The following is a 26,731-nucleotide window of genomic DNA, read 5'->3' on the forward strand; positions in this document are numbered from 1 at the left end:
CCACTATAATCAAAATTATAGCCGAATTTTGTGACTAACTCAATATCTTTTTTAAATTAGATTTTAGTAGTTATTGAAAAGTTTAGTAAAACTAGTAGAGAGTTGAGGAGGGAAAGGTATTTCTCACATTTAGATAAGAAAGACTTATTATCAAGCTGTGAAAATAAAACAAGAACAACAAGAACGATAAAAAAACAGTAAATCTATGGTATTCCTATTATGGGTATAGACGTATACTCAAGTACGTAAATTAATAATCAAACTAAGTATAATTAGAAAAAATTGAAATGCAAAAACAATAAGCCATTACTTTAAACTCATGAGACAGGTCTAAAAAGGAAGATATGGCCAACTGTTGCTGAAAATATAAAAAATGAGGAAGTTTCATACAGTATGTATCTACCTTATGATCCTGCAATGCTATATCAGAGTATAAATCCTGGAGAAATTCTTGAGAAGGATATACCTAATGTTATTCACTATACTGTTTTTTTTTAAAACCAAATGTTGGAGGCACTGTATTCATCTGCACAAGGAACATGAATATTAAGGGCTATTTTGGGAAATATAGAAGTAAAAACAAAATACATGCACATAGGCCAACATGTATCATTTTGAAAATATTGCCAAGTGAAAAATATAAAATACAGAACGACCTTTATGGTACAATAACATCTATATTGATTAAAAACACATCTGCACAAATAGACACTTTACAAAGGACACATATCCAAGAATATTTATTATTACATCACATAGAAAAAGAATGACCCAACTATTTGCAGTTGAGCTTCAGTAAGGAAATAAATACGTAAATAAAAATAAAATAAACAGTATGTTTATGTGTTTATTGTATAGAGAAAATAATAAATGTGTCTTGGACTTAGTATTCAGTAAAGAAGAAATATTAGAAAGTGGATGAGTGGTATTCTGATTATGAAACTTCATACATGCTAAGGAGTCCAGACACGGATGGGGAACTTCAGCCTATGCAATTTGTTCTCCAGAACAATGGGAGCCCATATGATTTTGATAAGTGTTCTGAGTAAAGGTTAAAGTTTTAGATATATTTCACACTTGGAGACTTTCCTAACCATCCTTCCCTCTCTTAGAGGTCACAATGGACAGTCATAAACTAAAGGCTCTTAGAAATCCTATTGCAATGGAAATATTTGTTTATCCCAGGATTTCTCAAATATAATTATATATATATACACACACACACACACACACACACACATATATTTATTGAAACATCAAATTCATCTTTTTAGATATGTATATTTTGTGAAATACAATTTCAGTATGACTACTGGAATCAATATACAAATTTAAGAGATTTTTAAGAGATAAAAAGATACGATAAAATCTAACTTAGTTCCCTTCCTCTTACTGGGAACTTATTAAGGATACCATCATCTATTTATTGAGCATCTACACTGCACACTGCTCTGTGGTAAGTGTGATTAGGAATAAAACAGTAGAAGAAATCACAGACCTTGTTCCCACAGAGCTAATTGGAGAGAGAAATTTAACACATGCAGATAATTAGGTGATGTGACCTACTGTATATGACACTATTTCAGGAAGTGATAAAATGTGGGGAAGCTGTCAAATCAATTGGTATTCCAAAAAGAAAAACCTCAAGAAAGGTCAGAAGGGCTAGAAGAAGCAGTGTGCAAGAAATTGAACTTGTCTGTTAGGCTTCCCTTCCCTATCTAGAAGAGGGGGCTTGTGAAACAATTACCTTTCATTTAGGTTATTGTAATAGTCTACTGAATAGTGTCTCCATCTCTGATCTCTATTATTAAGTGAACTTCCTAAAACATCACATTTCGCCTTTTTTTTTCTGCCACTAACTTAAAATGGCTCCCTAACCATTTTTTTTTAATTGTTTTTGGTTCAGCACAATAAGTACATACTTATAGAACTTATTATATACCAGGTCTCAGTCAAATATAGCAGTAGTAGTTTAGCCACTAAGTCATGTCCGACTCTTGCAACCCCATGGTCAGTAGCCTGTCAGGCTCCTCTGTCCATGGGATTCTCCAGGCAAGAATACTGGAGTGGGTTGCCATTTCCTTCTCCATCAGGCAAACATAGCTTCTGGCAAAAGAAACTTTCAGGCTGGATTTTAGGTCATAGGAGAAGAGGGGCCTTATTATATTAAATAGTGACCTCCAAGTCAACAAATCCACTGAACTTTTCATTTAAAGTCTTCTCCCTTGCTTTGATCAAGGTGAGCATCTCCCTCTTGTTTGCTGTTGCTGAAAACATCCAGCAATGCCCTTCCCACTGGCACTCAACAACAGACATTATTCATGCTTCAGGTTCCAGTTTCAGTATTGGGTACATGGTCACAAGACCAGCTCTGAACAAGCAGGAGTTAGAGGCAGAAGTTCCAGTAATAGGGAAGAGGGTCCGGAGTGAATAATCTTTATAAATAAAGGAAACAGTCCTAGAAAGTTCAAATGTTGGAGATTAAAAAGACAAACGAGTTCAACACCTGCACTGTCTTTAGATGACAATGGTTATTCTGAGGGGGAAAAAGTATACTAACCTGATTCAAGGGAGGCATTCATTTGTCAGGTTTAGGTACATGGATGAGATTGAGAGCTTTGAGGGACACAATGATTTATATGACACAGTTCTGAGATTGTATGCCCTTAAAAATTCAGCTGTCTCTCTTGAGGTCATGGTCCTCCCCTATAAAGTGATGGGAACACACATCAGTTGTTTTCAAATTGTACTCCACAGAATCTTGCTTGGTGCTGCTAACAGTTGGAGATGAAGAGGAAGGTGAGAGACATTCCACCATCACTACCACTATCACTTGATTTTAACTCTCCAAAAACTGTTATTTTATTTATCTAGGAGCCCAGTAAACTACACCACATGCAAAGTAAACTACACTTTATTTTTGGTTGGGAAATCTTTCTGGACAGTTGATCCAACATTTTTTCAAAACTCCCTTTGAATATTTTATAAGCTTGTATGTTCCACTTGAAAAACCGTACATTTAAAAAGGTCCAATAGAACTTCTCATGACAAAAGAAAGGCAGGACAATCATTTCAAAGTTTTCTAAATTAAGGCAGTATCAGACTGCTTATTTCCTAGAAAAAGGAAGTTCGCGTTTCTGTTCTGTAACATTCCATCTGTACTATTAGAGAGGCCATTTATAAGAGTGAAGATACCGAAACGAAGCAGGATCCTGTAGCTCTTCCTCCCCACCATGTCCTCTGCTTACTTTTTGTCAGTGAAAAACTTTAGCCAAAGAATAAGTTTAGTCAGAGAAGTAAGAAAAGGCAGAAACAAAGGGAAACAGTTAAAGGAAACCAAATGGTAATAGCTTTAGTCATTAAGCAAAGTCAAGAACATTTAGCTCCTTCTGAAGGGATATAGATACTATTCTGAGCCATATCTTGTGGGCTGTCTTATAGGTACTGAAATCCCTATCAGGTGGAAAAAGTTAACTACATGATAACCAGACTGTAGCCATAACATAAAATGCTTCTATTCCAAGATCCAGCCTCAAGAAATGGAAACAAACCAACCCTGGAACTGAAGATTAACTGTACTTAAAACAATCAAGATGATGCTTGTCAGACCACTGATACCAATTTCAGGATGACTGTCAGAGCTGACTGTGCTGTTTCTGCGTGCAGTCCCCTCCTTCAGCCTATAAAAAGCTCCTGCTCACTTACTGTCAGAGGGAGGGGGGTGGGGGGAACATCGACCTTTGGACTGGTGTTCTCCCTCCCCGCAGGTTGCCAGCATCCAAAATGAAGCACTTTCTTTTCCACCAACCTGGCCTCTTTATTGGCTTTTCAGGAGTGAGCAGCCAGACCTAGGTTTGGTAACTGTACTTTGTACTAAGTTATCATGGCCACAATACGACTGACTTGAAAATCTGTAAGAATTAATCACCAGTCCTAGCAATGCTTGCAGTTGGAGGATGTGTTTCCATGTCATTGTACTTCCTACTTTCTGGAATCTTTCTGGAAGGCCCGTGTTGGATGGATGGCATACTAGTGTTTACAATCTATCATTCAGGTAAGTTAGGTTCACAATATTTTTATATTTGTGCAGGACAATATTCTTGGATTGCAGAAGGTAGAAATCAATTTTGCTAGGTTTGTAACTCATAATGGTTTTGTAATCACACTTCAAAATGATCACTTTCTTCTCTTTTATCCAATTCTGATAGTGCAGAAAGATGGCACATACCCAGCACCAAGATTCTCAGTAGGGAATTATAAACTTTCCTAAGTGCTCTTTTGCGACAATGATGAAGATGTTCTCAAGATTATTTCCCCAAATGAGTTAAGTACTCAATATCTAGACAGAGGTGTAGAAATAGGATCATTAAACCAATTTTATACACCGCACTCACCAACTTATCACTCCAATCAAACCATGTAAAACCTTTTGGATCAATTGAGGAGAACATGGTGAGGCATAGAGAGTTAAGAAATATGAAATTGTCTCTTCTAACCATGCAGCTCACTTGTAAATGAAAATATTTACTCCATGGCCATACTCCCAGATGACGTGTCTTCTCCTGGACTTCGCAGAACTCGATAAAGAGCAATAATAACTTTCTGTGACCCCACTCTAAAATTGTTCCATGTTTACTTTTTCTGATTATTATTGTCACTTTGTGTGTGTGTGTGTCCTGGTTTGTTGACTGGCTCACTCATGGTCCAATTTTCTCTGATGTCATGCATTGACCTCTCCATTCTATTCTGGTCCCTACTCCAAGATTGGGTATCCAGCAAGGATGTGGAGCAGCCTAAGCTAACCATGGAACTGAATGCACCAACAGTCCTTAGTCCTGACTGGAAAATGAAGCTATCAAGTTGCTGGAATTTGGAGACAGAGTTGAAGTTTTATGTATGGTACAGGTGACGGACATTATGGCAAAGAAAAGTAGTTGTCCCCTTTGATTATGTGTGCTCTCACTGCATATTAAGGGACAGATGAAAAACAAAAGAGAAGTAGACAGGAGTGAAGAAAATATACAAAACTGCTTACTGATCAGGCATCATGGGGTATTGTTTTCACAGGTTTGTGGGAGATGTCAATAAATAAGTGCTATTTTTATCACCACTTGACAGATTAAGAAACTGAGACTCCTAAATATGAAGTAACCTAGGCCAAAATCAGATTTTCACTTGATTACAAAGCCTGACAATCATAGTGCATCGGCGGTGAATTGCCATCAGGTGACAGTTCTACAAGAAGTTCAAAGACATGATCTCACTTATTTGCATCAGTAGAGTTTCTGCAAGATTTTAAAATCATCTCCACTGTGGCAGTTTTACAAAGTTCTACCATCAGAGTCAAAACATCCCCTGACTTTACTGTAACCCTTAGCCTTCTCTTTTCTCTCACTGTCAACAAAATCAGGCTTTTACCCATTACTTATGAACAATTTGGAAAACTGTCAATTTTTGCCAGGGCTTTCATTACATCTGTAAGATATCTATGATATGGAGAGATATCAAAATGTTCTGACTTACCTCTTTTCCTATGCATGCATTTTGAAAAATTCCACTTTGCAAATATAAAACTCAATCTGATTCAGTCCAAATTCAATCGAAATCAATCCAAAAACTCAAGAACGCTTCGATGTTTCTTATACTTATAACATAGGTAATAACCGACTGTGACATCATGATTTCCAGAAATATATATATATACACACATATATGTATACTATATGTGTTTACTCTGGCCTTCCCAACTTCTTTTTCCCTTTTCTAGATGAGTTCTCCTTACCTTACTGTGTAGGAATGTAAATGTGGCTCACCAAGACTGCAGATCCTGAATTGCCATTCTCAGCTGACCCTGAATAAACCCATCTTTGCTGGAGAGACATCTGGTAGTACATTTCAGGTCAACACAATGTGGAGCCTGTAATCCAAAGAAGATGGAGAGGAGTTAGTCTTTGATAAGAGGGGCAACATTTTCTAAGCTGTACTAAGAAGGAACAATGAATGGCCTGTGCGATTCACACATTCTAAAAATAAAATATTTCTTAAAATCTTATTATGCTTATAAACAAATATGCTAGATACTGGACACACAGACACAGATTAGCAAGGCCAATGCAGTCACTGCCTCACATAACTTTCATTTAGTTGTCACGAAGGAAAGCAGAATTTTCCACCCCAAAATCTGCCTCTTTGTCCTAAGGATTATTTTAGGCTCATTATTTATTTATTTACTTACTTCTGTATTTTTCATTTGTTTCTTTTTCTGTTTTAAATTATTTTAGGTTTATTTCTTTTAAGATACAGCAGACACAGGAAAGGCTCAGAAAATTGAGCAGAAGTTCCTTTTTGTAAGAGACACTTACATTTGTAAGAGAGATCTCATTCTATAAGGATGCTGTCCTCTCTGTACCAGGAAGAGGTCTTGACTAAATCTCCAGGACAATGCAAAGAAATAAAGGAAAACAATACAATGAGAAAGACTGGAGATCTCTTCAAGAAAATTGGAGATATCAAGGGAACATTTCATGCAAGGATGGACACAATAAAGGACAGAAACAGTAAGGACATAGCAGAGGCAAAAGAGATTAAGAAGAAGTGGCAAGAATACACAGAAGAGCTATAAAAAAGGGTCTTAATGACCTGGATATCCACGACGGTGGGGTCACTCACGTAGAGCCAGACATCGTGGAGTGTGAAGTCAAGTGGGCCTTAGGAAGCATCGCTACAAACAAAGCTAGTGGAGATGACGGAATTCCAGTTGAGTTATTTCAAATCCTAAAAGATGATGCTGTGAAACTGCTGCACTCAATATGCCAGCAAATTTGGAAATCTCAGCAGTGGGGACAGGACTGGGTAAGGTCAATTTTCATTTCAATCCCAAGAAGGGCAATGCCAAAGGATGTTCAAACTATCCACAATTACACTCATTTCATATGTTAGCAAGTTAATGCTCAAAATCCTTCAAGCTAGGTTTCAACAGCACATGAACTGAGAACTTTCAGTTTAGAAAAGGCAGGATTTAGAAAAGGCAGAGGTACCAGAGATCAATTTGCCAACATCCGTTACATCATAGAAAAAGTAAGGGAATTTTAGAAAAATATCTACTTCTGCTTCATTAACTACCCTAAAGCCTTTGATTGTGAGGATCACAACACACTGTGGAAAATTCTTAAAGAGATGGGAATATCAGACCACCTTACCTGCCTCCTGAGAAACCTGTATGCAGGTCGAGAAGCAACAGTTAGAACTGGACATGGAACAACCAGCTGATTTCAAATAGGGAAAGGAGTACATCAAGGCTGTATATTGTCACCCTTCTTATTTAACTTACATACAGAGTACACCATGCGAAATGCCAGGCTGGATTAAGCACAAGTTGGAATCAAGATTGCCAGGAGAAATATCAGTAACCTCAGATATGCAGATGATACCACCCTTACGCAAAGAGCAACTAAAGAGCCTCCTGATGAAGGTGAAAGTGGAGAGTGAAAAAGTTTGCTTAAAACTCAACATTCAAAAAACAAATATCATGGTATCTGATCCCATCACTTCATGGCAAATAGATGGGGAAACAATGGAAACAGTTACAGACTTTATTTTCTTGGGCTCCATAGTCACTGCCGACGGTGACTGAAGCCATGAAATTAAAAGACGCCTGTTCCTTGGAAAAAAAAGATAAGACAAACCTAGATAGGGTACTAAGAAGCAGAGACATCACTTTGCCAACAAAGGTGCTATAGTCAAAGCTGTGGTTTTTCCAGTAATCATGTACAGGTGTGAGAGTTGGACCATAAAGAAGGCTGAGCACCGAAGAATGGATGCTTTTGAACTGTGGTGCTGGAGAAGACTCTTGAGAATCCCTTGGACAGCAAGGAGAACAAACCAGTCAATCCTAAAGGAAATCAACCCTGAATATTAATTTGGAGGACTGATGTTGAAGCTGAAGCTCCAATACTTTGGCCACCTGATGGGAAGAGATGACTCACTGGAAAAGACTCTGATTGGGCAAGATTGAGGGCAGCAGGAAAAAAGGGAACAGAAGATGAGATGGTTGGATGGCATTAGCAACTCAATGGACATTATTTTGAGCAAACTCTGGGAGACAGTGAAGCGACAGGGAAGCCTGGAGTGCTGCAGTCCATGGGCTCACAAAAAGTCATACTTGACTTAGGGACTGAACAACAACTAGAAACTCTTATCAATGAAAAAGAAGTGATTTAAATCACTCTGCATAACAACCACACCGTTATTTGCTGTACTTTTCCTGGTAACCTCCTAAAACTGCCCCCCCAATCTTTCTTTGGTCTTTAGCTAGAGATGGTATTTAAGGTCATGGTTTGGGCCATTTGGGGAAAATTACTTAGTGGTCCTGATCCTCTCCCAAGTACACAAGAGGTATATATGTTTTTAAACTTCTGTTTGTTTCTTCTTTTCTCTCTTGTTAATTTGTCTTTCTGTTACAGGGAGGTCTCAGCCAAGAACCTAGCAGAGTGAAATAGCAGATAAAACACTGACCAGCTTAAACGAGTTCTCTCTCCTTAAATAGGTTGGTAGATTATAAAGCCTTGAGTTATGTTACAGAGACAGCACTGCACAAATGTGCAACAAAAACCCCTGTCTCCAAGATGACCCAGGAACCACGAATTTCAATCTACTTAAAACTCAGAGAATGGAAATGTTGCTACTCGAGGCCTTTACAAAGCAACACGTTCTTTAATAAGAAAGATCTAGCTTCCAGAAACATGAGTAGCTTATATGGACTTATTCAAAACTGGCCAATCAAATTTCAAGTTTGAAATTCCCCTAGCCCCTTAAATTTCACCCCAGACCCTGGATCAAGTAGAGAGATTTGAGCCCTGCCTCTTGTCTCCATGCCAGTTTGACCCTGCTTTATTCTTCTCTGAAGCCAGTAACAACAGTATTGGCTTCTATGCATGTTGGACAGGGAACCCTTACTTGGTAACACGGGTAGAGGAAAAATGATTTTTCCTCCCCTACACAGTCAATATAGAAATAAAAGTAAATAAATACATGCAATGACTTAAAGATAAAAAGGCAGTTTCAATGGAATGAGAGTAACGAGAGAGGAGAGTTTAGAGAGAGCAGTGAGAGGGGGCCTCTCTGAAGAGGTAACATTTGTGCAGAATGGAACTGTGCTAAAATCTGAAGTGGGGTATGGAGGAAAGCCAGGAGGAAACAACATCATGGATGTTTTTTCTGAACAAGAGCATGTTTATGCCTCAGCAGGAAGCAGGTGCTTGTGCAGCTACTTGGGGTTAAAACAATTTTTTAAAAAAACTCTAATATCAGTTCATTTTAAAAAGAAATCTATTAGCAGCCCACCTGAGGCACTTGACCATGGATTCTCCCATCATGCCTTTTTTTTGAATCCTCAGCATTTTGAGCTAACTCTGTGCATGCTGTGTCTATGTCCCTGTTTCAATACTCTGTTTAACCTTAAAAAAAAAAAAAAAATCACCTGGATGTTGTGCAAAGCTTGTTCTCAAACCTTTTGCAAGCCTTGCTCCAGACTCCAGTAAACTGCTGAAATACTGCATCCTGATATTTCAGCTGCTACAAAGTTCTTGGTTCCTTCAGGAATATTTTACATTTCATTGGTATAATGATAGAGTTTATGATTATCTGCAGTATGTAATAACATCCATTAATAGTAACAGCACATTTTTACATTAATTATAATGAGAATTAATAAGTAGTTTTATGGGTTTTTGGCTAGAAGGAAAAGTTTTGGTACTAATTACTCTTGTATAGCCAAAAATGACTTTATGCATAAATTTACTTTGGTAATTATTTTAGGAAATTATGAAATTTCAAGTTCCAGTTACCATGAATTATGGAAATAAGAAAAAAAAATGTATATCAAGTGGGAAATTAGGCTTTGGAATACTAAACGAAAGGAATTTCAAGAGGAGGAAATTTGTCATGGAGGTAAAGAAGGTCAAGACAGAGGGACCTGAATTAAAACCCAATATTTGCCACTTGAAAGTGAAAGTCTCAGTTGTTCCAACCCTTTGTGACACCATGGACTGTAGTTCACCAGACTTCTCTGTCCATGGACTTTTTCACGCAAGAATACTGGAGTGGGTTGCCATTCCTTTCTTCAGCGGATCTTCTCAACCCAGGAATCGAACCCAGGTCTCTTGCATCACAGGCAGATTCTTTACCATCTGAGCTACCAGGGAAGTCCATGTCCACCTGCTACTTCCTGTCCTTATTAAAAAAAAGAAAACCTCCCACCCTTGGTTTCATCCTTATTTGTAAGTTAGGGCTCAAAATAATCACTGCCCTGAGTTGTACCAAATTAAAGAGATAATTTTATAAATTTTTAGTATGCTACCTGGTATATCATAAATATTCAATAAATGATAGTTGCAAAATGAAGATAAGGGAGGCAGGTTTATGTAATAAGGGCGTAAGAAATGGATACATGGATTCTCCTTAGAAGTCTAAGAGAAGGTAAACTTATTTAGAGCCATACACTTTGATATCCACAAGAGGACACAGACCGAATATAAGCGAGGCTGAGAGAGGCAGAAGGTGACTATGGAAACAATACTTCACGGTCCATAAAATCAGAAAGGCATCACACTTTTGAATGGAAGGTGAACGACAGTTAGAAAATCAATTCCCTCCTGGCATACATATTATCCATATTAAGGCAAAATGATTTTATAAGCATCTCACTGAAATGCAGGGGAGTGAGATACTAAAATTATTTAGGTACCCAGGGCTAGTTAAGAGAGACTAATGTGTGATAGTAATCATTACTAATTTAGTGCTTGCAAAATACCTTCAAATGTTTGCATGAAGCCTTACTCCCTAAATATTTTCCAGTCTCTCTCTCTTATACTTCTGTTCTTCAACGTGACTACTCTTGCCTGGAAGGGTTGCAGAACATTTTTCCTCATGACAAGAAGAGATGGAGAATTTTCTACCTTTTGAAGTAGTCAAAATCTTAATTATCTCAGTTTCACTTATTAAATCGCCCAGTCCACATGGCAATCCTTGTGGTAGGTAGGGCAGGGTCTGTTAGTCCCATTTTTGTGTCTGGCAAATATCTCCCTTGAACTCTATTAAGATACATTCTCCTTCTCTCACCCAGTTAATCGTAAAGAGTTTCCCACTTTTTCAGACCATAAAAACAGAAGGCAACAGATCTGACCAATCAGGGTAGTCCACAACAGTTCTCTGTGTGAATTTGTCTTTCTCTTATACACTGCCTCCATTAAGAACACATCAGCATTGTGAAGAAAAGAAAATACCTTGACATTTTCCAAATCTTGACAAAGCACAGAGCCTTCAATAATGAGATTTGCATTCCCTCTTGTATTTCTTCCTGTAGGGTCTATTAAGTGTCCCATGCAGATGGCTGTCAGGCAGGTCTGGGAACAATGTTACAAACAAAAGCTCCCTGGCAGAGCCAGGAAAGGCACCCTCTGTCTTTCCCCTGCAGACTTGAAATGACCTCTGCTTGAAGCCTCTGTTTTCATTAGTGGAAAATTCTTCACTTCACATTTGGAGACATGGGCTCAAGGGATGCAAGCTAATGTTCTCCTAAATTGGGTTTAAGATTAGACCATATTCCCAACATCCTGCCGTATTTAGAGTCTTAAAGAACCCTAAATTCCTCCAAGTGAAAGTGTGAAAGTGTCAGTTCCTCACTTGAGTCCATCTCTCTGGGACCCAATGGACTACAGCCCACCGGGCTCCTCTGCCCATGGAATTCTCCAGGCAAGAATACTGGAATGGGTAGCCATTCCCTTCTCCAGGGGATCTTCTCCACCCAAGGATGCACTGGATCTCCTGCATTGCAGGCCGATCCTTTACCATCTGAGCCATCAAGGAAGCCCAATTTCCTCCAAAGGGAGCCTAAGTAATCTCTCGTTTCAGTGGGCCCTTAGAAATGCGCACCACAACTCAGGAAGACCTAGATCTCTTTCTTCCCCTTCAATACCTTCATTTCAGGGGTACCCAAATCTGCTCTCCCTCATGAATCAGTAGCAGTGATTTGCTAAAAAAGGTTCATTTGTGAACTTCCCTGGTGGTCCAGTGGTTAAGAATCCACCTGCCAATTCAGGAGACACAGGTTCGATCACTAGTTCTGGAAGATTTCACTCAGGGCAACTGAGCCCCTGTACTGCAACTACAGAAGCCCACACACCCTAGAGCCCATGAGCTATGACAACAGAAGCCACGGCAGTGTGAAGCCTGCACACAGCAATTAGAAAGTAGCGTCCGCTTGCTACAAATAGAGAAAGCCCACGGGCAGCAAGGAAGACCCTGTGCAGTAAAAATAAACAAAGAAAGAAATTTTTACAAAGATTTCATTTGGGACTCAGAGGGCACCGTGTCTGTTAGAAACATGACACGATAACAAATATGGGCTCATGCTAAGGAGAACTATTTTGAACTCATCAGATAAGCCACTGTCTTGCTGAATCTCCTCTCCAGCTGCAGGTAAACAATACGCTTATACTGATAACAGGGGAAGGGGTGACTACTCAGCTCTTAAATAAAGGAGAGGCCAGCATGTATACACTGCTATATTTAAAACAGATAACCAACAAGGACCCTTGTTATATAGCACAGGGAACTCTCCTCAATATTCTATAACAACCTAAATGGGAAAAGAATGTAAAAAAGAATATATACATGTGTATGTATAACCAACTGACTTTGTTGTACACCTGAAACTAAACATTTTTAATCAACTATACTCCAGTATAAAATAAAACTTAAAAAACAAAAAAAGTCAATAGGCTATGGAGAATCAAGATTCACCAGAATCTAAGTCAAACAATTTCACATTATACATGAAGAGCATTTTTCTTGGCCGTGCTTCCTTCCCTTTAAAATTATTGAAACTAATGTACACATTAATATCACAAAACTGCCATTGTAGATTTTAAGTGTAGTAACAGAGCAAAAAGATTATGCATTCAATTGTATGCTTCATTTATCTGTTCATCTATCCATTCATTTAATAATATTTACTTTTAGTTTATTCTCGTAGACATTGTTCAAGACAATTGGATAACATCACTGAACTAAAGAGCGATAACATCAGCTCTCCAGGTACAGTTCTGTGAAGGAGAGAGACAATAAATAATAAACTTGAAACAACAGCCTGTTGTGGAGACTTCTGTATTCACTGAATGTTAATCTTATTTCAACCTTAGGTCATGTTTTTCTGTGAACATCTCCGAATTTCTATAAAACTCTACCTCCTCATAGCACTTTTAAAGTAAAATTGGTGCACGTGTGCGTGTGTGTGTATGTGTGTGTGGAGGGGAGAATGACAAAAGTATATTGAATGTAGATATTAACTAATTTATCAATGAGGAAAGGATTGCAACTGGTTTGTCTGACTCTAAAGTCATCCTGCTATGCTATGCTGCACTAACTGTAAGGAACAGTGCTGCAGAAATGAACAAATAAAAGTAGAATTTTTTTCTGTGAATTGTATGTATCCTGATAGAATTCAATCACCGTTCCTACTTTCTCTCTCTTTCTTTCTTTTCTTCAATCTTTTTTTTTCTTCAACCCTCCTATCACTTCTCACTTCCTTTCCTAAAATAATAATAATAGGAAACACAAAAAAGGAAGACTCAAGTCCGCTGAGAATACTCATGTTAAAAGAATCAGATAATACATATTTACTTGTGTTCATTTTTTATAAATTTTGGTTTTCCTGATTATTCAACATGCCCAGCCCCCCCCTTTTTTACACACAAAAAAATTTGAATAATTTATTTTTTCATTTGTCTTTTGCCTTTCTCCCATATTATCTTTCCCCTCAAAAAAGACGTCCGCAGGGCCTCCTCTTCTCTCAAAAGTAAAGTTCTTACCAAGAATTCTTGAACTTTAGCAATGGACTCTAATCTATATTTATTTTCACATAAAAAATAAATATATAAATTTTTTTTCTACTTTGCATTGAAATTATACTTCTGTTGATCTTAGGGATCTCCCGATAGAGTGTTAAAATCCAGAGAGTATTTCCCTTTCTCCATATTATTGTTTTTAATGAAATGGCAACACTTCCTTCTATCTTCTCTTTAGGAATCCAGTTTAAGTCTCTCTCCTCCTCTGCGTTGTCAGAGTGACTTGCTACCCACCCAATGTCTGCAGTGAACTTAAAGACTTTCACAGTTGTCTATATACTTACTTGTCTGAGACAATAAAATTCAGGACTTAAGAGATAGCAATCAGAGGGAAAAAAATCCGTGAGAAAGGAAATGCACAAATGCACACACACACACACACACACACACACACGTGTATTCTTTAAGACCCAAGAGAGTGTTTCTGTTGGATCAATTCTTTCCCTGTTCCATGCACAGCAAAAAACTACATACAGTTTATGCTTCAAAAAAATACTTGTTTTTAGCATGTTTAAACTGCTTAGTGAGATGTTGATCTTCCTTTAGTGGGAATCTGCCCTAGAATAAATAATCTTATCATCATAAAGTAAGTCAGTAATAATAAAATGATTTTCCTATGCAATGTTATATTCTTCAAAATTTTTTTTAGGTTTTTAGCTCTTTTTGTTTCCTAGATATTTACTGTAAGGATGCATATGGGAAGTAAGAGCTTTAGCATGCAATTTAGAGGCTTGAAACTCCCACTCAGTTCCCTCCATAAGAACAGTGAACTAACATTACCATAATCTACGACTGGAAGATTCCTATTTCTCTGCTTCTTTCCTTTCTTCCTGACAATACCCGGGTATGTTTCAACTGCCAAATCACTCTACCTCTCTTATTTCATACTATGTGGAAACAATAAAAAGAAAAGTAAAAATCTACAGGTCAAATCTGCCATATTTTCAAATACATATGGAAATCCTCCACAAGTGAGGTGGATTGGAGACCCCCCCAAAAAACTTATTTTCAAAAAATATGCTTTACATAAAGTACAGTAAGACTCTGCACTGGTCAAATTTAGTACTTAAGTTTTAATCTTGATAAAATGAGGAAGCAGAATGACTATCCATTTTATACAAAGTACATCAAGTCCAAGGTCCAAACTGCAATTTCTATCTTCTCCAAACTGACCTCCTTCCATTTGTCATGTCCCTTTTATGTGCACCTCTGTGATTCTGCATTTGCAGTTTTCTTACATTTTGAATTTCACAATTATAATTCTTCCTTGTACATTTAGTAAAATTTTAAAATGGATATTGAGGGACTGGCCCAGTGGTTAAGTATCCATGCTCCAATGCTTGGGGCACGGGTTCTATCTCTGATCAGGGAACTACTGCATGTCACATGGCATGACCATAAAATTTTAAATAAATAAATAAGAAGGATACTGAATTAATATAACCTATGTCATATTCAAATGCATGCTAGACCAAATATATGTCTGATGAGAGGAAGGTCCTGGGCCACCTTCAGGGGAAAATCAGTAATTGCCAAATGTAATTTTTGAGTAAATTAACTCTCATTTCTGAAACCTGAAATGAATAGAACTCCCTTGAATCAGCAGTCACAGCCCTATGTGATGTGCACGGCCTATGTCATAAGATAAAGAGGGTGAAAAAGATCTTTCCTAAATGCATCAGTTCTCTGTGTATTTAATCCATTTTGTTTTAAAAGTTGTTTAAATAACACTTGCAACAATTACTAGGTGACAAAAAACAAATCTCAGTTACAGTTAAATACTACTCAACAAGAGAACTTGGGAAAATGAGTGTTGGGATTATCCTGGAAGAGGTTTTACTCATAAATAGTGGCAATTATTGTTTGTACTATTGCAGTCTATATACTATTGGCCCAACAAGTGTAAAAACCACTGGTTGGCAAAGACATGCTTTGCTTCACATCTTTCCTGATAATTGATAACTGAAGCTGACCTGGGAACTGCTCTCCTGTGACAGTGATGTCTTAAGCTGGATATCCTTGCAGTTTAGAGCAGGATTTGACTATAACTTTGGAGTCTTCATATCTTAAAACACTAGCCTGTTTTCAGAATAAATTTTTGTTTCTTCTTTTGCCAAGATTAAAATGTATGCATTTCAAAATATTATCCAGGGAAAAAATCAACAGAAATTTTAATGATCACTAATTTGAAGCAGAGTAATAATCAATATTTTACACTACTTACTATACTATCAAGTGTTCTATACTTTAAAAACTGTACTCCCAAATTACAGATGAGCAAACAAATATGGTACCTCAAATTTTGAGATAATTAATTCATGGGGGAGAGCTTAATTCCACAGGGGCAGGAGCTGGATTTAATTACAATAGAGTTTATATCCATGACACCACTGGTTCGCAACTAGGGGTGAGTTTTACCCTCAGGAGACATCCGACAGTATCTGGAGACATTTTTGGTTGATATTAGGAATGTGTGACATGTGGTATGCGGAGGCTAGGAATACTGCAAAGCATCCTCCAATGGCCAGAAAGGCCCCCACAGCAAAGAATCATGTGGCCCAAATATCACTGCTGAGGTTGAGAAACATTGCATTACACTACAGATTCCCAACTTTGAACATGTTTGAGGATCACCGAGGAAACTTCGGAAATACTTACGTTCACTCCGAAGAAATGTGATTTAACTTCTCTGATGGATGATCATGATTTTAGGATTTAAAAAAAATTTTTATTTATTTATTTATTTTTAGCTGTGTAGGCTAAGCTGCAGCTCATAGGATCTTTGTTGTGCGAATGGGATCTTTTATTGTGGTGCATAGGTTTTTCTCTAGTTGCTGAGCATGGGCTCAGTTGCCCTGTGGCATGTGGGATCTTAGTGCCCCAATCAGGGATCAAACCTGTGTCCCCTGCATTAGAAGGCAGATGCTTAACCATTGGACCACCATGGAAGTCCTGATGTGAGGATTTTAAAACTGTTTACACTGAGTCTCATGTGCAGTGAAATTTGAGAATCTGAAGAGTACCGCGTTGCACCTATACAAGTTGAGGCTAAAATACTACTCACCAAATGGGAAATTCTACAAAAACATCCTTGGATTATGGGAACAGGTTGGGAGAGGGTACTGGTAAATGAATTTCTGTTTCACTATTTCACTCTATTTTGCCAAAAATCATTTCAAAGACCAGTATGTTTACCGGGCACCTCTCTGGGGGTGCTGACCCCATTTGTTCTGGATGAGAGAACACAACACTGAGTGTCTGTGTATCCTGGAAACTGCCTGCCACCAGGAACACTGTGAGGCCTCTCTGCTGCCTGTCCTGCTACTTCCATTTTGCCTTTCAGCCTTCCATGCCCGGACTATCAGCTGTGAATATTGCACCTCCCAAAGCAGGTGCACCAAAACTGCCAGCCAGGCTCCTAGGCTGCCACCAACAGCTAGACCCACCCGGAGCTCTATGTCTCCTACCTGTACCTGTCTATGGCCCATTTCTTAGCTCATTATTTCCTGCACCAGTTGCCTAAGGAGTGGGAGCCCTCAGAGAAGCTAATGGGGCTGCAAAACCAACCCTGTGGCCACATCCACTTCTATGACATCAAGAAGACAAACCACAAAGATTGGGAGACCAGCCTGAAGGCAGTGGGCTGTGTCTTCCATCGGGAGAAGTGATGAATCTGAGCCTGCTGGATCTGCACCAACTGGCCACCAAGAACACCACCCAGAGGTGTGGATTCTGGCGCCATCACCACTGGCACAAGCAGGTGAAATTAAAGAGCTGGGTGGCCATCTCACCAGCCTGCCTAATATGGGGGTTCCAGAAACTGGCATGGCAGAGTCCTTCTCTGACAAGCTCACCTTGGGTGATGGCAATATAAAAACTGTGCCTGGACTGCCTTCCTCATAGCCACAGGGTGACTTCCCTTGGCCATGCAGATCTCTATATATCCATATCTATATCATCTATATCTAGTGTTTCTCAGGTAGCTCAGTGGTAAAGAATCCGCCTGCCAATGCAGGAGATCTGGGTTTGATCCCTGGGTAGGGAAGATCCCCTAGAGTAGGAAATGGCAACCTGCCCTAGTATCCTTGCCTGGAAAATTCCATGGACAAAGAAGCCTGGTGGGCTACAGTCCATCGGGTGGCAAAGAGTCAGACAGGTCTGAGCAACTGAGCACACATTCTATCTCTACCCGTAGAGAAAGGGATTCATTACAAAGAATTGGCTCATGTGCCTGTGGGGGCTGAGAAGTCCCACAGTCTGTTGTCTGCAAGTTGGAGGCCCAGGAAGGCAGGTAATATATCTATATAGTTCCAACCCCAAGAACAGAGAGCAAGGAAGAACAATTGTACAAGTCCTAGTTTAACCTAGTTTAGGCTGGACAACCAAAAGTGTAAGTCCTGGTCAGTGGGCAGGAGGAAGAACAATCTCCCAAGTCAAATAGTCAAGAAGAAGCTAACTCACTCTCCCTCTGCCTTTTCCTTCTCTTCAAGGCCTCAATGGATTGAACAAGGTCCAGGCAAATTGGGGAGAGCAATCTGCATGACTCCATCTAAGGCTCAAATGCTAATCTTTTCCAGCAGCATCTTCCCAGACACACCCAGAAATAATGCTTAACCAGCTCGTGGGGCATCCCTTGATCCAGTCAGGTTGACTCATAAAGTTAACCATCACATTTACCAAACCTTAAATCACACACGTGTCCTTTCTTAAGTATTCCCTGTGGACCCTCCAAAGGTACTCTCATTTTTCTTCTTCCTGCTCTGTGTCCTGGAGGAGGATTACTGCCTAATGCACATAACAGGTTCTCTAGTCCTTTGTTTCTCTCCCTTCTTAGCTACAGTTTTGCAGTGGCTGTTTCCCAAGGTGCTTTTTTTACCATCACTTATTTTGTACTCTGACCCTCCATTAAACTCTCTTTAAAACCTCTTTTGAATGGACCACCTCTTCCCCCCACTGCCTTTACCCTGTGACACCATGTAGCAGAGAGAGAATGAGCACTAGTCTCTTTCTCAACTTATAAGGAGACTAATCCCAGGATGGAAACCCCATGCTTATGACTGCATTTAAATTTAATTACCTCCCCAACATCCTACCTACAAATACCATCATTTTTGAGAATTAGGGTTCCATCAAACATATTTTGGAAAGACACAAACATCCAGTCTGTAACAATCACTGAACCTTTTTTCCTATGATCTAATAAAATAAAGCACTTATTTTTGTAAAAAAATTTCAGTGACTTTTTTTTTTAGGATTAAGTGAAAAAATAAAATAAAACTCATTTTTTTTTTTAACCATTAGTTCAGTTCAGTCGTTCAGTCGTGTCCAACTCTGCCACCCCATGGACTGCAGCACGCCAGGCTTCTCTGTCCATCACCAACTCCCAGAGCTTGCTCAAACTCATATCCATCAAGTTGGTGATGCCATCCAACCATCTCATCCTCTGACATCCCCTTCTCCTCCCTCCTTCAATCTTTCCCAACATCAGGGTCTTTTCTAATGAGTCAGTTCTTCCCCTCAGGTGGCCAAAGTGTTGGAGCTTCAGCTTCAGCATCAGCCCTTCCAATGAATATTCAGGACTGATTTCCTTTAGGTTTGACTGGTTTGATCTCCTTGCAGTCCAAGGGACTCTCAAGAGTCTTCTCCAACACCACAGTTCAAAAGCATCAATTCTTTGGTGCTCAGTTTTCTTTATAGTCCAACTCTCACATCCATACATGATTACTGGAAAAAACATAACTTTGACTAGACAGACCTTTGTTGGCAAAGCAATGTTTCTGCTTTTTAATATGCTGTCTAGGTTGGTCATAGCTTTTCTTCCAAGGAGCAAGCGTCTTTTAATTTCACGGCCTAAGTCACTATCTGCAGTGATTTTGGAGTCCCCCAATTTTTTTTTACCATATACCATATACTCCCAAACTCCATCAGGAAAGTGAAGATCTTAACCACATCCTTGACCCTTAGGAAATGTACACTGAAGTGAGATAATGTACTTTTAATTTATCTAAGCCTCAGATTTCTTATCATTAAAACAATGATTGATTGGTCCAGAATTTTTAGGTTATTAGATTTCCTCCACTGGCATTTTCTAGAGAGATAAAGTTGGGAAAAGCAAGTAGGATTAGTGGTTTAGAGGGTTTGGGTAGATTATCACTCAGGGTTCCAGGGAAAACAATCTCAAAATAGGGCATTTTCAAGAAAGTTTATCTGCAGTGGACTCTGCAAAAATAAGCCAGGAAGGGGAAAACATGTACACCCATGGTGGATTCATGTCAATGTATGGCAAAACAAATAGAATATTGTAAAGTTAAAAAATGGATAATAAACTAATTTAAAAAAAAAAGAAATATAGTTTCTGACTTTGCTCCCCTGATAGAGGTCCTATGACCTGTCATTAATACAACTAAAAGCAAAAGGACAGAGAAACTCTGGTACACACAGGTGGTTCTTGTGGCATTAAGATAACTGGGAAGAAGGGTGAAAGGCAGACCTGGAACAAAAAGGCAGAGTTTGACACATTGGTCATTTTGTTACTGGTTACTCATTTCTACATCACTTTGCTGACAAAGGTCTGTATTGTCAGTGCTATGGTTTTTCCAGCAGTCATGTATGGATGTGAGAGTTGGTCCATAAAGAATGCTGAGTGCCAAAGAATTGATGCTTTCAAATTGTGGTGCCAGAGAAGACTCATGAGAGGCCCTTGGTCTGCAAGGCGATAGTCAATCCTAAAAGAAATCAACCCTAAATACTCAGTGGAAGGACTGATGCTGAAACTGAAGCTCCAGTACTTTGACTATGTGATGTGAAGAGTCCACTCATTGGAAAAGACTCTGATGCTAGAAAAGATTGAGGGCAGGAGGAGAAGGGGGTGGCAGAGAATGAGATGTTTAGATAGCATCACTGACTCAAAGGACATGAATTTGAGCAAACTCCAGGAGAGAGTGGAGGAAAGAGGAGCCTGGTACACTGTAGTCTATGTCGTCGCAAAGAGTTCCACAAGATTAAGCAACTGAACACAACTCATTTCTGCATATTACTTAGCTTATAAAAATGTTTTCATATAAAGTATTTCATTAGATCATTAAGTCTTTAGATAAAATATCTTAAACATAGCATTTAGAAATCTTTTTTCAACTGTTAAATTTTGTCATCTTTTTTGAAAGTTTTTTTTTTTTAAGTAGCATTTAGAAGTCTTATGGAAAATACAGAAACTAATAGCTTATGTTTTGAACAACAAAACCTATTGAGTTATTGACCAATTATAATCTAATTAATATGTCTCCTAAAAATAGTTTTTTTAAAAAGATTTTTATTTTTCCTTTCTTTATTAATTTACATATTCATCTACTCATACTTCTACATTTATTTAATAAATACCACTAGCACTGGGTAGCTACTATGTGTTAGAACCTGAGGATTCAACAAAGATGGGCATGATCTCTGCCACTTGCAATTTAATGGGAAACAGGTCTGAAAAAACGAAGCATGGCTTATTGAAATATTTTTGAAATTTGTTAATCAATAAGTTGCTTGGCTAAATTTTAAGTAAGCATCATTTTGTTGAAAGTTTTTATTTTGCTGATTATAAAATGATTATATTGTATAGAGTTTATAAAGCAGAGTCTAAAACTCAAATTTCCTGACCCAAAGGTCACTGCTTTTCCAAACTCAAATACTTTCTCTAAAATGGATTTTACTGTTAAGAATTGATCATCCTCATCTGTAAAAATGTTAGTTGGCTTTTACCCTTGTTCCTCCCTGTTTTAAAGATATTTAACCTTGAATTTTATGAAATATATAAAATACGTATTTCTCACAAGAGATGGAATATCATTTTTATGGGAAAAATCATGAATTGAAGAATATCCCTTCCATAGTGGCTACAGTGAGCCAAACCACAGAACGCAGATAGTTTAATATGAGCAACTTAGATTTTAAAGTCATACTATGCATTAGAACCTTCTAATAAAACTTAAAATCATGACTCCTTTCAACTACTAAGTAAATTCTTTAATAATTGTTCTGAACAATTATTTTGTTTGGAAAAAATTTAATCTGATTTAAATAAATAGAAGTACCTACAAACTATGCAGATAAAGTTGTATTTTTTTGAAGAATAAAATCATTTAATGATGCTCCCTGAGTGAAAACTCCATTATGTTCTTTCCAAATAGTTAATTCTTCCATTCCATTACTGACACTGCCCTCATTTTAATTAGTAATCTGGAGATAGGAACACGGACTTCAGAGTCTGTGTCTTAGTTTTGCACTTGGAAGTTGATCTGGGCATTGCTGCTTAGATGGGGAGAAATTTTTTTTTCCCGCATAATATATCAGAATATTAAGTCAGACAACAGGTTAAGCCAGCCAAAAAATAAATAACTATACTAATAAGCATTCTATAAATATGAAATCTTAATCACTGAAAAGAACTTGCTAGGATGAAGAGTGAGCATTCATGCAAAAGCTGAGAGTGGCAAATAGCATTTTCATCTGGTATCTCCCCGCTACTAGGTTCATGGACATTATTTAACTCCTTAATAGGACCCGCTAGATGAACACCTTTTCCATATTGACTCCTTCTACCCTTTCTTGTACTCCAGGCTCAAAGTTCTTCTCTGTTCCTAGAGCAAGCCTCTAGGTTTCTGTACCTATTGCTCCCTCTGTCTGGAATGCTCTTCCTCATAAGGATGGCTGTGCATCAATTCATAAATAAACCATATCCTCAAAGCCATCCTTACTTACTGTATTTTATTTTCTGTTGATTTTGCTATTTCATCTGAAGTTATTTCTTACTTTGGTTCACTTATCTATCCTTGTGTGGGCCACCAGAATGTAAGCGCCATAATAACTAGACTTTTGAGTGCTTCATTGTTGTTGCCCTGGTGTAACAATAGATTGTGGCTCAAAGCATGTGCTCAATGTTTTATGAAAGAGTGTATTATGCCACAAGAGGCAGTCTGATACAGTAAGCAGCTGTGTAAACCTGGAACTAGACTTCTCAGATTCAAAATCTGGTTCTGCTATTTCCAAATTATATGCCTCAGTCTCCTTGGATGCCTCAGTCTCCTCACCTCTAAAACAATAATAATAGCAACTATCTTGCAAGTGTTTGGAGGAGTAAATAGGTTTATAGTTGTGACATGTTTTGGATCATGAAAGGCATATAGCAAGTGCTAGATATGTGTTTCTAAATGCCTGTACATGTACAGAAGACTGTGTGTGTGTTTATTAATTTAAAAAATAGTTTGAGGGACTTCCCTGGTGGTCCAGTGGTTAAGAGTTTGTCCGTCAATGAATGCAGGCGACATGGGTTTGATCCTTTGTCCAGGAAATAATATCCCATGTGGCAAGGGGAAACTGAGCCCGTGAGCTTGAACAACTGAAGCCTGCATGTTCTAGAGCCTGTGCTCTGCAATAACAGAAGCCACAGCAAGGAAATGTCCATGTACCACAACTGGAGAGAGCCCCCACTGGCCACAACTAGGGAAAGCCTGAGTGCAGCAGGGAAGACCCCATGGAAGAGTAAATAAATACACAAATAAAAGAAAATGTTTGACTTACTAAGTAGTTATAATGTAGGAAAACTGAATGTTTCATAGAGTCTATAACCTAGAATCTAGTGTCACACTTAAGAACTATAGTTTCATAATTTCGGGTAGAGAAGCTTGGTTTCTAACAGTTTTGACAACCAACCCCTATTTGTTCCCATTCATCCCCTCGGTGACAAACACTGACTCTCTGGATTCAGGTATGTCCAGCGCTCCTGACCTCCCACACCCATTGCCACCTCCCCATCTCATTGTGCGGGTGTCTGCTTATGTCTGTCTTCTCCCTTCTTTGATCCACCTACCCAGGGCTGTTACCACTGACAGTAACAAGCTCTGCTTCCCCCCGTGCAGTCAAGAGTCTTCCCTTTCAAGCTACTGAGCACTCACTTAGTTGCAAGCTGAACTGTCAGAATTATGTTGGTTTCCTGTAATTCTGTTCTCAAACTCCCATCTGCGGGGTTTAGATAGGTAGAAAATACAAAAGAATAATTTGTAAACACATGTTTCTATAGCTCTGAACACAATGTGGAGGAACAAAGGGGAGTCTGAACTCCCTGATCTAATCTGTGAAATTGAAAAGAAGTCATGACTATTTTGACTTATTTAATTTTGTGGAAATAGCATTTGAGCTTAATGTGGTTGAGGTTTTGGTTTCCATGTGTTAATTGTTTTAACGTTTTCCTCGTTTAATAATGTACAGTGTCAGTGACAGAAACAAAATTATTTCATATTTGCTTTAGATATTTTCCTTCTACTATATAGTGTGAAACACCATTTGGTTTGTAGAAAGGTGCTCAAAATAGTCAGTGAAAAAAACCTAGTGAAAATATCGTTGGGTAAGGACCAGGGATGTATGTTTCTCTGTGGTTTGTTTTTTCCACAAAATGCTGTGTGTTTGGCACCTTGTACTAAGTACTTTGCCCACTGTGCAGGTGATAGAAATTTTAAAACATAATCCTTGCTTTCTGGGAATTCAGTCTCCTGGGGAAATTAAAAAGGTATACAAATAATACGATATATGAAGTGAAAGATGGTATAGAAAAAGATGATTACAATAATCTGAGACTAAAACAAACTGGTTTCAAATTTCTGAATTACAGTGAGATAACATCTTGTCAAACAAAATACCATCTCAGGACCTTTGTTAATGTTCTGAGAATTAGGTCTGGAAATGGAGGAACCCAAATAGGAAGAATCTTGAAATCCAGTCTATATAATATGCCAGAGAGAGAATGAATTTTCTTTACTGGTTCTGTGTTATCATATGCAAAGCAATTCTCCTGTTTAGTCCTCAGCAACTTTAAAATAATGAACTGGCTCAAGATCTGTCTAAGATATCTTTAAGGTCTAACAGTCTACATCTACTAAGATCTGTCTCCCAACTCATCCTACTTTTTTTCCCCAGCATATTTATTATGTCTCTTAATTTTCTACCTAATCTGAGGCATAAAAGTACTTTTCTAGGTCTTAATGCTTACAAAGATATGCATGCAAAAAGGCAAAGTGCTATTACAAAAGGGAGAATATCAAATAAATTGAGAGAAACAACAGAGGAATACCTCATTTTCAGAGTTTTACTTGAGTTGTTGTTTTCTTCCAGAAAAGGATTATAAATCAACTGCATGGTGAGAGTATATAATTTACTTTTTGGAGCTATTCTGTGAACATGGTGAAATAAATTAGCATGAGGTTGTAGAAGAAGAAAGAAAAAAAAAATGCTGAACAATAAAAGATGTAGTGTTGTCTTGAGAACTAATTAAGTTAATGTTTCTACTGAAGGAACCACACAGCTGAAAGCCTTGGCTAGAGTGCTTCTTCTGTCTGAATAACTGGTTCAAATCCAGCACATGCTTCTAGTGATCAGAACCAAATCTACCAGATCACTTTTTCAATGTTTGTGGAAACTAAATAGAAGGGCAAAATCCAATCTCTTAAGCCAGTGCCTTGTCACCAGGTCATATAGTGATCTTGCATCTAAGTCAATTCCGTCTTAAAGTAGAACTTCTCTTTCTTCTAAATCATCAGTAAGGGACTTCCCTGGTGGTCCAGTATCTAAGGCTCCATGCTCCCAAAGCAGAGGGCCTGGGTTCGATCCCTGGTCAGGGAACTAGATCCCACATGCTGAGTTCACGTGCAACAACTAAAGATCCCTCATGCCACAGCTAAGACCTAGAGCAGCCAAATAAATAATATATATTTTTAAAAGTCATCAGTAAGTCAACTAACATTGATTCATTGTCCAAGCTATGACAGGTATTTACTGCTGCTATTTATTACTGCTGGCTATAGAACATAACAAAATGGACCTGTTTTTCCTTTTACTAAGCTTACAATCTAAAAGAGAATGTAAACGGTAAATACAGCTGGTGGAAACCTACTCGCTCATCACAATAGGATCTAGTTCTTGGTCAGTGGATTGGTTATCTTATTACCCACATCCATTTTTAACGCTCTCTGCCTTGCTATGAACCCTGGGAGACTGAAAACTGTTCGACTCCATCATTCACGCTCCTCTGGACACCAGCTGAAGTTGGGCCAGTGTGAGGCACCATCCAAGACAGAACAGCCAGAAGGAGGAGAAGTCAGGATATTTCTTTTTCATCTGTTTTCTTTATAGTTGTCGTTCCAGAAAGGGATATATTCTTTCACTTACTGTCATAGTTCCTTCTAAGCAACTTCTTTTTCAAGGTTCCAGAGCATGCCTGGTTCTAGTAACACGACTGTATCCTTCTCCTCTTTAGGTCTAGAAATGGGACTGTCATTTGGCTGCCAGAAGTTAGATGTTTCATTATCCATTGTGAACTGGCTCACATCTCTGCAAATGTCCTTTCACTAAATTCTTGTGAATTGAATAATCCTAAGTGTTTCATTGATGATATGGCCAACATAACTATAAACAAGGTTAAACTGGGAATCAAAATCAGTATTCAAAACTTAAAAAGCTTAACTTAAACATATAAATTCACACTCATCAGTCTTTCAATGTAAAGAGAATATTTTTTCTCAGAATACATGCTTATTGATTAGAATTCAAACTTGCCTTTATTGCATTATTGTCACATATTATTTATCCTGCCCAATTTACGATTTCAATTTTAGTAGAGATATGAGAACTTATTCTTGTAAAATAAGTGCAGTATCTGTTTGGAATGTCTCCCACTCTTATATTGTTTCTTGCTCACCTAAAGTAGGAGCACTTGTTTTTTGCTACAGTCTTTATTGTGTCTTTATGAAATATTCCATTTTGTTTTCATAAATGTGGCAATTCTTCCTTTC

General features: G+C 38.2%; 1 protein-coding gene across 3 annotated transcripts in view; it reads right to left on the reverse strand.

Moving 5' to 3' along the window:
- Positions 1 to 26,731, reverse strand: part of LOC145514263 (uncharacterized) — a 1,003,391-nt gene that overhangs the window by 134,675 nt on the left and 841,985 nt on the right. The window contains exons 1-2 of one of the 3 annotated variants that reach the window (XR_014060000.1): positions 6,363 to 6,468; positions 5,814 to 5,917 (exon numbers count right to left, since the gene is read on the reverse strand). Coding sequence is in view for 2 of the 3 variants with exons in the window: in XM_081511608.1 (XP_081367734.1) it covers positions 2,694 to 2,706; positions 5,814 to 5,917 (117 nt within the window). In the remaining variant the exon portion in view is untranslated. Of the gene's footprint in view, positions 1 to 2,560; positions 2,707 to 2,922; positions 5,918 to 6,362; positions 6,469 to 26,731 lie in introns of those variants that run through there. The other 2 variants (XM_081511608.1, XM_081511609.1) reach the window with 2 other exon arrangements.

This window comes from Giraffa tippelskirchi, chromosome 7 (genome assembly GCF_054371585.1).
Source record: "Giraffa tippelskirchi isolate mGirTip1 chromosome 7, T2T-mGirTip1v1.2.pri, whole genome shotgun sequence".
NCBI lineage: Eukaryota > Metazoa > Chordata > Mammalia > Artiodactyla > Giraffidae > Giraffa > Giraffa tippelskirchi.